Source organism: Bactrocera dorsalis, chromosome 1, assembly GCF_023373825.1.
Source record: "Bactrocera dorsalis isolate Fly_Bdor chromosome 1, ASM2337382v1, whole genome shotgun sequence".
Taxonomy (NCBI): Eukaryota; Metazoa; Arthropoda; class Insecta; order Diptera; family Tephritidae; genus Bactrocera; species Bactrocera dorsalis.
The window spans coordinates 108,020,851-108,034,788 of NC_064303.1; the positions used below are offsets into that span (position 1 = coordinate 108,020,851).

The 13,938-nt window shown below is 37.1% G+C and overlaps 1 protein-coding gene across 8 annotated transcripts in view; it reads left to right on the top strand.

The window, feature by feature from the left end:
• The window catches only part of LOC105222386 (dedicator of cytokinesis protein 9), a 70,634-nt gene that overhangs the window by 13,433 nt on the left and 43,263 nt on the right, over positions 1–13,938 (top strand). For 5 of the 8 annotated variants that reach the window (XR_007421393.1, XR_007421394.1, XM_049446775.1 and 2 more), the window contains exon 2: positions 531–563. The exons of the other annotated variants lie outside the window; for them this stretch is intronic. Coding sequence is in view for 3 of the 5 variants with exons in the window: in XM_049446775.1 (XP_049302732.1) it covers positions 531–563 (33 nt within the window). In the remaining 2 variants the exon portion in view is untranslated. The remainder of the gene's footprint in view (positions 1–530; positions 564–13,938) is intronic. 8 annotated transcript variants of the gene reach the window in all.

The window sequence follows — 13,938 nt, forward strand, 5'->3', positions numbered from 1 at the left end:
GTTAGTTTACGAGGTCGATCACAACACGGATCTCACTTGTAGCTGCCACACAAACAGAACCGTCGGAGTCAAAACCTTGTATGGAAAACTTTTTTATCTCACGAAATTTGGCATGGATTTTTGTCCGATCTCAGTGGAAATTGGTCACATCGGATTACTATGGCATATAGCTGTCATACAAACTGACCGATCAAAACCAAGTTCTTGTATGGAATCTATGGTATTTGTGAAGGTGCAACCGAAGTTAACGTTTTTTCTTGTCTTGATTATAGAAGTTCTTGGGCCTTTCAAACGTCTGATCTATTCGTAATTAAGTAAATGATTATTATATGGTAATCATAAAATCTCCTTTTACATTAATCTCATTTAAATACATTTCATTTCTCATTTAAATACACTAACTCTAGATTTATGATATTTAATTAGCGTACCTTAAATCATGCTGTAATTAATTGTAACTTAATTATATCCATTATCTCTCGTTTCTATTTCTCTTTTTCCACACATATTCGCATTCAACGCCAATTTAGATGCAATATCCTGCACCGGACAGCCGCAATGTGGTATGGGTATTTAAAATTCGATTTTTATTGTTGTTGTTGGTTCAGTGCGCAATTATTGATCGATTATTTACACACACATAATGCCTTAGATGTAAATAATATAGATGTCTATATACTTGTTTCAATGCATTGTCATTTTTTATGTCTCAGAAGTTAGCTTGACTAATGGTGTGCCTTTTGTGTTTGATTGTTGTTGGTTTTATACAATTTTATCTCAATTTCCGTCTTGCCATCGTAAGTTGTCTAATTAATGTGCAAATTTCTTTGGTAAATATTTTTCTATATTGTCATATTCCCACACTCCAATTGTTGAAGCAAAGTTATGGTTTTATTTATTTTGTGTGTCAATTTTGCAAAATACACCACTTCAACACACAATACACCTTAATTATGGCTAAGTGTTTGTTATTAAATATTTCCGTGTGTGTTAATTGTTGTTGTTTTTTAATTCTCGTTTGCATGCCGACAGATAGACTCTTCAATGTCCACAATATAATGGATTCATTGTTCAAAAATTTAGTAAAAAAAAATTGTTGGAATATCTTTAAGATTTTCAAACTAATTTCTGAGCAAGCACTCTTTGAATCATATTTCTTGTTTTATTTTATTTTTAATATCACTTCCATTATCCTTTTGATACCTCGAAGCAAAACTTCATTGAATTATTTATTTCATTTCCTTATACACTCTTGGGCCCATACAAATACCACCACAATATGACCTAAAAAAAGTGTGCTGCGGTTTCAAGTGTTAATATTCGCTTTTTGAACTTTTAAGCATCCTTCTTTCCGCTTTCAGCTTCCCCTCATCTTATTTGTGGTTCAACACCTTCCTCTCTGTGCTCATACAAACTTGTGCACGCTTTTTGTTTTTGTATTTAAACAATCGATTAAAGCTTTTGTCGAGTAAGTAGCAACACGTGCACGAACTCATACCCACGAAACTGTATAAAATTGTGATCGGAAACTCCTACACATACACATACATATATATGAATATGCAACTGTGCGCTCATTTTACCGGCAAAATGTGGCGTATATGTGGCTGACAAGTGGCCTTCATGCTTTTTCAATCAATGAGCGTAAGGATAATAAACTTTTTGCTGCATATCGCCGTATACACTTACATACATATGATGATTATTTTTTTAATTTTTATGTGTTTGAATGCCACCTACATAGTTATCGCTTCCATGATTGTGTGCTTGACCCCATTGTGCTTTCCATTTTCCGCTCGTTTTCAAATGTCCCTGTTTCAATTTATCAGTTTTTTCATTCATTGAATGATTTTATGGTTGTGTGTATGTATGTGAACTGCATGAAATATTTTTTGTTGAATTATTGCATAAAAATTTTTCAAAAGGATTAAGAACCAAATGATAAAACTCATGTATTTGCAATGGAATAATGTAAAATTACAGGGAAATTTTCCAGTTAAGAGGAAATGGCCACAGAAAAAATTTGAAAAAAATGCATTTTTTTTTGCTTTACCAACAGGGAGTCCTGTTCAAGTTTGTCGTTTTTGAGGTCGTGCCTATAATAAGCTTCGCAGAGAAGTCAACTCGGTTCACCACAAGTTCCCTTATTCAACTTTTTCGTAGCGGAAGTGAGCTCAAAGCGTATTGAAACTAAGTTTTCTTAGCTACCAATTCTAGCCCTGCCTAAAACTTTCTCTTAGTGATGGTGGATAAGATGTAGTTCTAAATCCGTTTCAATTATGGCTAAGATTTGACAAATGTCACTCTAAGCTTATCGTCAATTTTCCTAGTGTTCTTGGTTAAAATCATTTAATCCAAGTTCATACCTTTTACATTAATGTTTCTCTCCATGTTTCTTCTAAATCCTTTCTACGAGGATTTTGGTGTTTCTCAGTCAGAGATTCGATATCAGAGTTATCATAGTATTTTCTTTATTTGAATTCGGTTTTTTATAGGCTACCTTTTGTGCGGTTTTCAGTAATAATTCTTATTTCTACCACTTAAAATTTCAATAGAATCACGAGGATCGAAATAATAAATGTTTTTCTCTTATATGCATCTCCTAAAATCCAGTTAAGGGATTCCTACAACTTCGGTGAATGGAATTGAACTGAAAACGTAGTCGTTTCATTATAACGTCTCCTATTTGTTATATTTTGAAATATGAGCTTCATTCGAAAGCTTAATGATAATGTTAGTCTTTTGACTTATTATTATTCTTAAATTCTGCGTTGGATCATAAAATGTTTCTGCTTCTCTGTATTAGTTGTCATTTTGAATAATTTTTTGAATAATAATGCCCACTTTATCATTTTTTAGATTCTGACATTTCATTATAATATTGAAGGATCTGTTTATAAGTCGAGATCATATAATTATATACACCTCGGAATGCGACTCCAAATTCCTTACAGACCAAGTGGATATCGTTCCATATGAAGATTTGAGTCTTAGTTATTTGAAAAATTGCTTGTATCCTTGAAAACATTTTAACGTCTGGAGCTAAAAGTACAGTACCCATTACTTAATCAATTAACATGTCCCTGGCCTGGACAAAGTGGGTGTCGCGCGCGTTCACTTTTGACCAAAAACAACGACGAGTGGATTATTCGAGAAGTGTTTTGAGATGTTCAAGCGTATTAAACTCGAATTTTTGCAACAATATGGGACAATGGATGATGAGACATGGCTCCATCATATCATTCGAACGTCCAATAGACAGTCATCCGAGTGGACTGTATACGATGAACTTGCTCCAAACGAAAAACACAAAAGTCGGTCTGGAAGGTTTTGGGGTCTGTATTTTGCGATGTACATGGACTAATTTGAAGAAAAGAATGCTGTTTCACTAAGATAATGAACCGTGTCACAAGTCAGTGAAAACGAAGGAAAAAATCCATGAATTGGGCTTCGAATTTATTCCGCATTCACAGTATACTCCGAGTGACTATTTCTTGTTCTCAGAACTCAAAAGAATACTCGCTGGGAAGAAATGTCCGCCGAATGGAGAGGTGATCGCCGAAACTGAGACCTATTTTGAAGCAAAGGACAAATCGTCCTACAAAACTTATATAGAAAAGTCAAAGGGTCGCTATAAAAAAAAAGACAATAAAATGTCTTTTACTATGGTAGGTCGGGGACTTTTCGATTGGCCTGTTATAGAGTCCTTCGATCGCAACGGTCATTACATAGATTTTTTAGAACTTATTTCACACCAATAACCGCATTCGCCACGTTTCTCAGTGCTGTGGACAAGCTCTGATGCTTCCATGGCCCTTCTAGAATATGAGTGTGAAAAAACTTATGTTACTTGGATTTTCTTACATTTCAACTTAGCCCTGAAAGTGTGTCATGAGTGCACTTTGCCAAAACCTTCACTTTTTACGCTCACCAGTTCGTCTCATCTAACAACAAACAAACAAAGGCTACATAATAACGCATTCGTCTGTTTGTATGAGTCACTTTTGCTATTTAAAGTAAGGGGAATCCGTCCACAAATGTGCAAACGAAATTCACAGCGTTTTTAGTATGTGTGGGTGAGCAAAACGTAAAAGTGGGCCTCACCTGCAGTCATTTAGTTCATACGATTGTCTAACATTTTCAAGTTGAATAACCTTTTTTGAGCAAAACTAAAATTGTTGGTGATAAAGGTACTTGTTTTCAAAACGAAGCAAAAAATTATAGAAGCAAACCTGAAATCGAAAACGCCATCGCATTTTCTGAGCCTCACATTGGCACTCCTTGCCGAAATTTATGTAAGCTGCGGCTCAAGCACGAACGTATGACATTTGCAAGCGCAAACAAAAAAAATATATATAGAAAATGGGTAAAAAAATAAATTTGTATGGTGGTTAACATAAATTTGAAATAAAAATTGTGTGATGTTCTTAGAATGCTTTGAAATAAAACTGGTTTCGTTTCGCACCGACTGCGAGTTGTTTGCTCCTGCTTTGAGCTTCAGTAATTATTACTTCATCGACCGAAACTGTAGTCAAGTGGGTTGTCAAGCCTTCGCACAAGAGGTGGCTGTAAGAAAAATGTTTGAATAATATGTTTTCAAAATTAATTGGAAAATAATTTTGAAATAATGGTCGTCTTTTGATGGGTCATGTCAGATTAACCGAATATTTCTTTCGAATTTTATATATTAAATATCGTTTCTCACTTCAATTTTCGTTTGTTTAAACACTTGGTTTAGTGCTCTCAAGTTTTCTTACTTGCAATGTGCTTAGCAGATTGTTGACTTATATTTTCTGTCTGCTCCACCTTTTTAACTCTGGTGCCTTCGTTCGTAAAACCCTCTACTTTCAATTGGATATTTCGTTTTGTGGCATTTTTCCCTTTTTCATACAAAAATTTCAAAATATAGCGAATTTCCTCATTATTTTCAATTGTTTTTGAACAACTGTAACTTCCTCGAATATAATTTTTGGTTAAATGAAGCTTAAAATCTCATCTTTGTAACGGTATGATGAAATGTGATTGGTAGCACTGGAGATATACGACTGCAACGACATCTATTGAAAAATACGAAAAGACTTTTTCGACTATCATATATATAGTAGAAAAAAAGGCCTAAAATACATACAAACAAATAACAAAAACTTCAGAAAAAATTTTGAGTATTACCATAGAACAGGTTATATTGTTCAATTGAAATAATTTTGTCCAACTTCCTTTTGCTTATTGGGTCACTTTGTGCTTGGACTAAGAACAATTGTGTTGCTACTGTATTAGACTAGTCCATACAATTCAGTGTCCTAAAGGCATACTAAATGCTATTTATTACTTAAAGGCAATTGTGTTTGTCTGCAATACTTCAAAGTCGTTTACCCGACAATATTTATGACTCAAAAACTAAGTACATACTTCGAAAACAAGAAAATGCTTATGTCATAAGGCAACCAGCACAGCCGCAACAAGTTAATTGCCTAAGGCGCAGCACACAGTGCTTCGGAACAATGAAGAGTTTATGAAGTGAAAACACACAAAAAAAAAAGAAAAACAAAAAAGTATGCAAAGGCAAATCAGTAGAAATGGCGAGATTGAGTGAATTAGGTTGTCAATTACTTAGTCGTTCAGAATATTTTGTAGGTTTTTGCGTGCGTAAATGGTTGCTCTATTCAAGCCTGGAATAAGTGACTCGTCGAAGAGAGATTTGCATTACTTTGAGTGATTAGAAACGAGTTAATCCGAGTTAATGTATATATCAAGCGCATTTTGAAGATTTGGTTGATTGGTTAAAAAAGTACTACATACTTTGAATTTCAAACCCCAAAAAAATACGCCATGATACCTTTCATTTAAGCAGAACCTCTTGCACTTGTGCTTAAATGCCGTGTGTGGCAATAAACCGACATTTGCGAAAAATGTGCGGCATATTTATGATGTGCGAGTTTCTAAAAGAAAGGTGTCATTAAATGGCTTCATAAATCATAGAAATTTTCCGCTGTCAATGCTTTGCTAGATTTGGACTCTTCACACACCATATTAAACCTGAAAATGATAGCTGGGCAAGTTACAAATGACTAGTTTTTCTTTAGCCGTGCGCTTAAAGACAACCTGTGTGGCAATAAATGCGACACCTTCTCTTTTGTCACTGACACTTCTTCTTCTTCTTAATTGGCATAGACACCGCTTATGCGATTATAGCCGAGTCAACAACAGCGCGCCAGTCGTTTCTTCTCTTCGCTACGTGGCGCCAATTGGATATTCCAAGCGAGGCCAGGTCCTTCTCCACTTGGTCCTTCCACCGGAGTGGAGGTCTTCCTCTTCCTCTGCTTCCCGCGGGTACTGCGTCGAATACTTTCAGAGCTGGAGTGTTTTCGTCCATCCGGACAACATGACCTAGCCAGCGTAGCCGCTGTCTTTTAATTCGCTGAACTATGTCAATGTCGTCGTATATCTCGTACAGCTCATCGTTCCATCGAATGCGATATTCGCCGTGGCCAACGCGCAAAGGACCATAAATCTTTCGCAGAACTTTTCTCTCGAAAACTCGCAACGTCGACTCATCTGTTGTTGACATCGTCCAGGCCTCTGCACCATATAGCAGGACGGGAATTATGAGCGACTTATAGAGTTTGGTTTTTGTTCGTCGAGAGAGGACTTTACTTTTCAATTGCCTACTCAGTCCGAAGTAGCACCTGTTGGCAAGAGTAATCCTGCGTTGGATTTCTAGGCTGACATTGTTGGTGGTGTTAATGCTGGTTCCTAAATAGACGAAATTATCTACAACTTCAAAGTTATGACTGCCAACAGTGACGTGAGTGCCAAGTCGCGAGTGCGACGACTGTTTGTTTGATGACAGGAGATATTTCGTCTTGCCCTCGTTCACTGCCAGACCCATTTCTTTTGCTTCCTTGTCCAGTCTGGAGAAAGCAGAACTAACGGCGCGGGTGTTGAGGCCTATGATATCAATATCATCGGCATACGCCAGCAGTTGTACACTCTTATAGAAGATGGTACCTTCTCTGTTGAGTTCTGCAGCTCGAACTATTTTCTCCAGAAGCAGGTTGAAAAAGTCGCACGATAGGGAATCACCTTGTCTGACACTCACTGACACTATTAGATTAAAATTTATAATTACTTGCTAAGACATATTTGTAAAATGCTTTTTGTGAAGGCATCAACTAGTGGAGTTAGTTGCGGACACACGCGACTGTAGTGATTACAGTTACAAATCTATGAATGTAGAAAGTAGTTGATGTTAGCAACGCGACCTGGAGTCTATTGACAGGATATAACACAGATCCTATCAAGAGAATAATTCTTTAAAAGTATTCAGAATGCAGCATCTTTTGCTTCGATTAAAAATTTTCAATTCGTCAGCATTCCCAAAAATTGTTTTGGAAATGTTTTCTGCCACTTTAGTAATTGCCTAGTTTAAATGCCTGCGAACTCCAGTGTTAGACTTTTTTGCTTAGCATATAACAACTGCAGAAGAGAAGCTTAAATGAAGGTATTCCACCTGCAAAATAAGCCAAGACAAGACGCCTCACTGGCGGCTGCAGGGATAAAGTATAGACATACAGCAAATGCTGCACCTACACTCTTGACAAAGCGAAAAGATAGCCGTGCAAGCATGAGCAACTTTGACTTTTTACGTCAACTGTTCGACAGCGAGTTGCTAGCGGTGACTTTTTTTTATACCCAAGAGTAGCGTGACCAACACGTTAAGGTAGTTTGATATCGAAACTGGATAAATTTGGTCCACATAGCCCTAACGGTACTTTTACTACTAAAAACTCACGATATGCATTGTTTTAGTCACGATAAAATATGAATATGTCGAAATTTGGGAAAATAAATAGTGATCCATTTCGTCGTTCCCTAATTTTTTAAAGAAAAAATATAGAAAATTCAAATTTAATAGGAAAGGTTTATTATAATTTATAGCACGCGTGATGGTTTGGTCCAAGGTCTGATCGAAGCGGGATTTTTCGCATAGACTTAAGACTTTACATATCCCCACAAGAAAAAGTCTAACCGTGTTATATCACACGATCTTGGTCGACCCAAAACGTGAAATTATCTGCTCAACGAAGTGTTGTCTTAATAAATGCATCGATTGATGCGATGTGTGGAAAGTGGCGCCGTCTCTTTCAAACCAAATGTCGCCGAGAAAACGAGCTTCAATTTCAGGCATGGCGCGATAATGGTCGCCATTGACGGATACGTCTTGATCGGTAGCATTTTTGAAGACATACGAATCGATGATTCCACCGGCCTACAAACCACACCAAGCCGTTGTTTCTTTTTATGAAATGGTAGCTCTGGAATCTCTTCAAGTTCCTCTTTGCCCCAAATGCGGCAATTGTGCTTGTTTACATACAAATTGAAACAGAAATAGGCCTCATCGCTGAACAAATTTTGGCTCGAAATGTCGAATCTTTTTGGAACTTTTCAAGAGCGCATAGAGCGAGGCGAAGTCGCTTGGGAAGGTCGTGTGGCTTATTGTACGCTTTCAAATTAATATCTCAACGTTAAAAGTGCCAAGTCGTTCCAAACATCAGTCCGAGATGGTGCGAACGGTACCGAAGCAACACTCTCAAATTTATGGACAATTTTCATCTAAAAAATAACCTGAGAGAATATAAAATATTTGGCTCAAATCGAAAGTAAACCTTCCTTACATATCTCTCCTACAAATGACTGAGGTATAGATCGCGTAAAAGTGCAACTCCTCATCGAAGTCGCAAGAAACCTGTTTGGACCGAGCATAAATATGCCCAAGTACATACAAACATACATGTATGACCACTGCGTCGTTGGAGGTGCTTCCTTGTCGTCATGCGGTGCTAAAAATGTACAGTGATGAGAAAAATAGTAGAAATAAATATGTACATATATATATTTGAATGGATTTGCTTACACAGATATACATACATATGTGTGTCACACTCTTGCATTGCATTTAATTGCACGCTGCACCGTTGTTAGTTGCGCCTTTCATGTCATTTGCGGTTAAATGCGAAACATGAGAAAGTAATTGAAATGAATTCATTAAAGATAAACAAATAAATAAATATATATATAGTATATTAATATATGTGAGTGTGAATACTTAGTATGTACATACATACATATGTTATGCAGTGTAAAATATGCTTCTGTTGACAACTTAGTCGCCAGGAAAACAAGTTCTTTGCGTGTGTGGAAGTCTTGGCGAATCCCAGTAAGAAAGTGAAATACTCACAATTTATAATAATCGATTATTGATAGCACTTCTACGCCGCCGGTTTGAAAGCTCAAGTGCTCAATAAATTAAGTCAGTTAATTGGAGTAATAAATTAGTATGAAAAATGCATAGATAACGGTATTTTTTTGTATTGTTGAATTAATGGGTTCGATAAAAGTATTCATAATTTCAAAGTAATAGCTTTTACAGTTTGCCAGGTAACTGAAAGCGTATAGAAGTAAGATAAATAATATAAGATAAGAGATGAGATCTACTTTTCTGTTGGTCAGCTTTGTACAGATGTCTTCTTAGCTACATATCCCGGCGCTACTCCAGATTCTAAATCAAAGTGTCGTAGAATGATTTTTGTTCGATTCCTTAAGGTCGGTTAGGTCTCATACATATAAAGCGTGTTCTATTTCGAAGTGGGGGAAAGTTTATTTTCATTTGAATGAACATTCTTTTCCATTTATTTTATTATATATATTATCACTTTCAAATGTTGACCGTGGCCACGTTCGATGATTCGTTCGAGCATTTCGACTGGTAACTGGCGAATGACGCGCATGATGTTTTGTTCCAAGGCCTAAAATGAAGCGACTTTACATATGCCCACAGGAAAAAGTCAAAAGGTATGATATCACTTAATCCTGGTGGTCAATAGATCGACCCAAAACGTGAAATTATCTGCTCACTGAAGTGTTCTCTCAATAAATCCATTGGTTGATGGGAAGTGTGGAAAGTGGCGCTGCCTTGTTGAAACCAAATGTCGCCGAGAAAACGAGCTTCAATTTCAGCCATCAAAAAGTCGGTTATTATGGCGCTATAATGGTCGCCATTGACGGTTGCGTTCTTACTGGCATTATTTTTCAAGAAATATCTGGATAAAATGACAGTTCTGGAATCTCTTCAGGTTGCTTTTCGTTCCAAGTGCGGCCATTATGCTTGTTTATATACCGATTGTACAAGACATAGGCCCCATCGCTGAAAAAAAAACGTCGGATATTCTTGCAACTTTTCAAGAGCTCATAGAACGAAGCCATGTTGCTTGGAAAGTTCGAGCGGCTTGAGTTCTTGTACAAGGTGTAATTTGTACGCTTGCAATTAAAGATCTCGATGTTCGCATCATCCATACGTCAGTCTTAGTTGTTGCGAACTGCGCCGAATTGACTCTCCATGTTCTTCGGTATACTCCTAGCTACGGCTGCTACATTTTTTTCACTGCACGCTGGACGTGGTCTATTCGGTTGAATATTATTCAATAATGAATGCTGGGTCTTGAGATGGATCTCAGTAGGCCGATTATGTTGATCATAAGTTGAGCGAAGTGCGTGTTTTTTTTAGACCCATAAATCGGACTACGTTTCTAAAAGTCAGGAAGAATCTTCCTCGTCTCAGTACCTCAAATGAAGATATGGCGATCTATTAGTGAAATCTCTTGGGTTTTCACCCACATGATTTATGAAATCGTAGTTGTATACATACATATATCCCACTTTTAAGGGGTTTAAATATGTTCCAAAGTGTTAATATTTTCACTTAACGATTCAAAACTGGAAACATTTCACTTCAATCTTTTCTATTAGTTGACACAGTCTTTTCAGTTATAAATCTTGGATTTCAAGTAATGTACCCTACTTAACTTAACGGAAAATTAAAAACAAAATAAATGTGCTTTGAAAGTGTCTTCATCAACTGCCTGATAATATTTCAATTATCACAATAGAGATTACTAATTAACTATTTAATGACTAGTTTAACTGCTTCTTAACTTACTCGACTGTAACATTGAACGATCTTCGTGTCATATTTACACTATAATTAACATTTAATCACACCGCATTGATTAGAAAATTTCCAGTGAATGAAAGAGAGAGATACGAGGACAACACGATAAGTCTAGGCTTGATTAGACAGGTAGCAAGTTAAGAGCGAATTTGGACATTAGATTTAATGATGGAAGAAAGAAAGTTGTATCGAAAAGCATAGTAGTTACGATATTTATCAAAATCAAAAAAACATCAGTTGATATTCTTCGGGAATCTTAAGCAAATTTGCATCATTGCACTGTCATTGAGGAAGCAAGAATCCAAAAAAGAGATCATGCTAAGCAAAGAAGCCAGAGGTGACCAAAGAGTGACTGGAAACTCTAGATACCGATAGAGGTATGAGGAAGAGGCTTAGAAATGCCAAATTTATTTATGCTTATAGTGTCGAGCTAGAGATCGGTTAAAGGCTGGAACAAATGTCAGCGACTGTTTGTCTTATCCAACCGTCTTCACAGACTCACGACAAGCTTGTTTTCACCTTTTTCAGTTGGCGGAGGCCGAGCTACCACTCGACGAAGTAACTGCACAGCTAAATGGCAGCAGTACTTTTGTGCGTACGCCGACTACCGTTAGTTAAACGACTGGTTTTGTATGAAGTTATGGCTAAAATCAACCACAGCCAAGTAACAGCTGATCGTCGGCTTTTACCTACTGCATAATACACATGCATACACACATTTACTTCTCAAATACCGTTGCATTGTTTATTTGGCATTTAGTTGGTAGCTGAGGCACAGCGCCAACTTGTCAGGGTTTACAAACCGTATTTGTGTCGCTGGTTGTTTTGGCACTTGACATTTGGTCATTTAACTGCTTGTTGTTGTTGTTACTAGTTTTTAAGGTGTATATGTCACCATATTTAGAAAGTTAACGGTGCAACCTAAGGCACTGTATTCTTTTGATGAATTTGTAACGGTGCAACAAAAGGTAAATTTCTACCAGCGAAGAAAAGCCGGAAAAAGTTGTTTGATTGCCGACCATTTAGTGTTTAATACTTAATAATTATGTCAACTTTAATATTGCTGGCGGTGAAAATAGAAAGAAATGGCTGAGTGTGGCGGTTAAATCAACATTTAGTTCAACTGGGTTGTTGTACTGGTGACATTGTTGTACAAATGAGTGAAATTAGTCTTTATTTGGGCCAATATAACCGTTTTATATAAGAAATTAAGGCCTTAAGATAAAAATTAGCACATAAGGAGTTTCTATGTAGAATAGTGTCCAATTTTCTATGACATTCTGCCAACATAACCGAAATAGAGTACATTTGAAAGTCAGAACTGTTGGTCCAGCGTTTTTCCATCAGTTTTATGCCCCAACTCGACACTTACATGTGCATATAAGGTTCGTATGTCTCTCCTCCTCATACCGATAGGAACTAGAGTCCACGGGCAGCCGCCTTTGGTCCCTTCTGGCTTCTTTACTTTTCTTTATCTTGTGTTTTTATTTTGGAAAATATACTATACCATGATCTAAGTCAAGAACTGTCAAATTGTCTATAGAACGAGTGTCTTGATTAGGAATGTCCGCCTTAAAAAACCATCAGCCTGGAGTTCCAAAGAGCTTTCTTGTATTCGACTTCTCTATTCAGATCGGTTGACAGTGATTTATCTTCTCAGTACAAAAAGAATAACATCATACCATTATGGCTTTAGCGTGCAGGCGAGGTTGAAGGTGGAATAAGAATGCCTTTGTAATCGCGTCGCTCTCCCATTGGCATCGCAACTAAATTAATTTATCGAGAAATTATCCACCGCTCCTCTTCCAAAAGCAACATTTACCTAGTTCCAACCTTTTTTAATCCATATCGAGTTATTTATTGACCGACACTTTGAGTACATCTTTAGTTTTAAGAGAATATGGGTCAATAATGTCTTCGGCATACAACTCAAATCAGATAAAAGGAAGTTTACAGAGCCTTTTTGGTATTTTTCTCACTCTTATTATTATTAGATATATAAATTGAAATTTGAGGAATGCACTGCGACTCTTGATCTATTGTGCCCTTTCCGCTTAATCCAGTCATATCAGAGAAGTTTAGTAAAGCTTTTGGGTTAATGATTGTAACGTGTTCTCTCACCTCCCTCATTAAATTGCCCGATTGCCTGACTCTTTCTTTTTGCGATTACTGGACAATCCAGAAATGTATCCACTTGTGTCTCTGCTCTTTAGTGCACTGATCTGTGGAATAGTACCTAAATCTGTGTGGAGAACACCGCAGTTTGCAGTGACCTGTATAAAAACACACAAACTGCTTTTAGTTGTCTCTGGGCGATTAGTTTCTTGAACCGTTTTGTATCATACTCCTCCAGAAACATCCTCGCCTGTCGAAGCCTAGGCTCTTGTTGTCAGTGGCGTTTTCTATTGGCTCTTTTTTTCTTTGCTTAGTTCCTCTCGTAAAGTGTGAAGCCCCCAGCGAAGAACGGTTCCGGTCATACGGGCTGGTTGCCTCAGCTTCTTTGGCCAGCAGACCGGCTAGCTTTTTCCATTGATCTCTCTATGCTCAGGGATCCCTGCTAGTAGGATATTGCTTTCAGTGACAATCCTGTTAAGATTTTTTATGCACTTAGTACCATAGTTGATTCGATATCAACGGACTAGATTGCTTGAAGTGCCTCTCGACTATTACTGAGTATTCGTTTCCCATGACAGTTCTTCTCTAGAATGATCTCTTCGCATATAGTAATAGCAGATCCCAGCATGAAAATGCTTGGAAACTTGTTCATGGGCATTGACAATTTCGATCGTAATCCGAATATATTATCCCCAATTTAATTTGCGGTTGTCGAGTCGTCCGTATAACATCGCATTGTGCTCTTACGAAGGTACTCCTTACGGTGGAGCCCTCCTATTTACTTCTGCTGTACAGTGAGACCTTGAATCACTTTT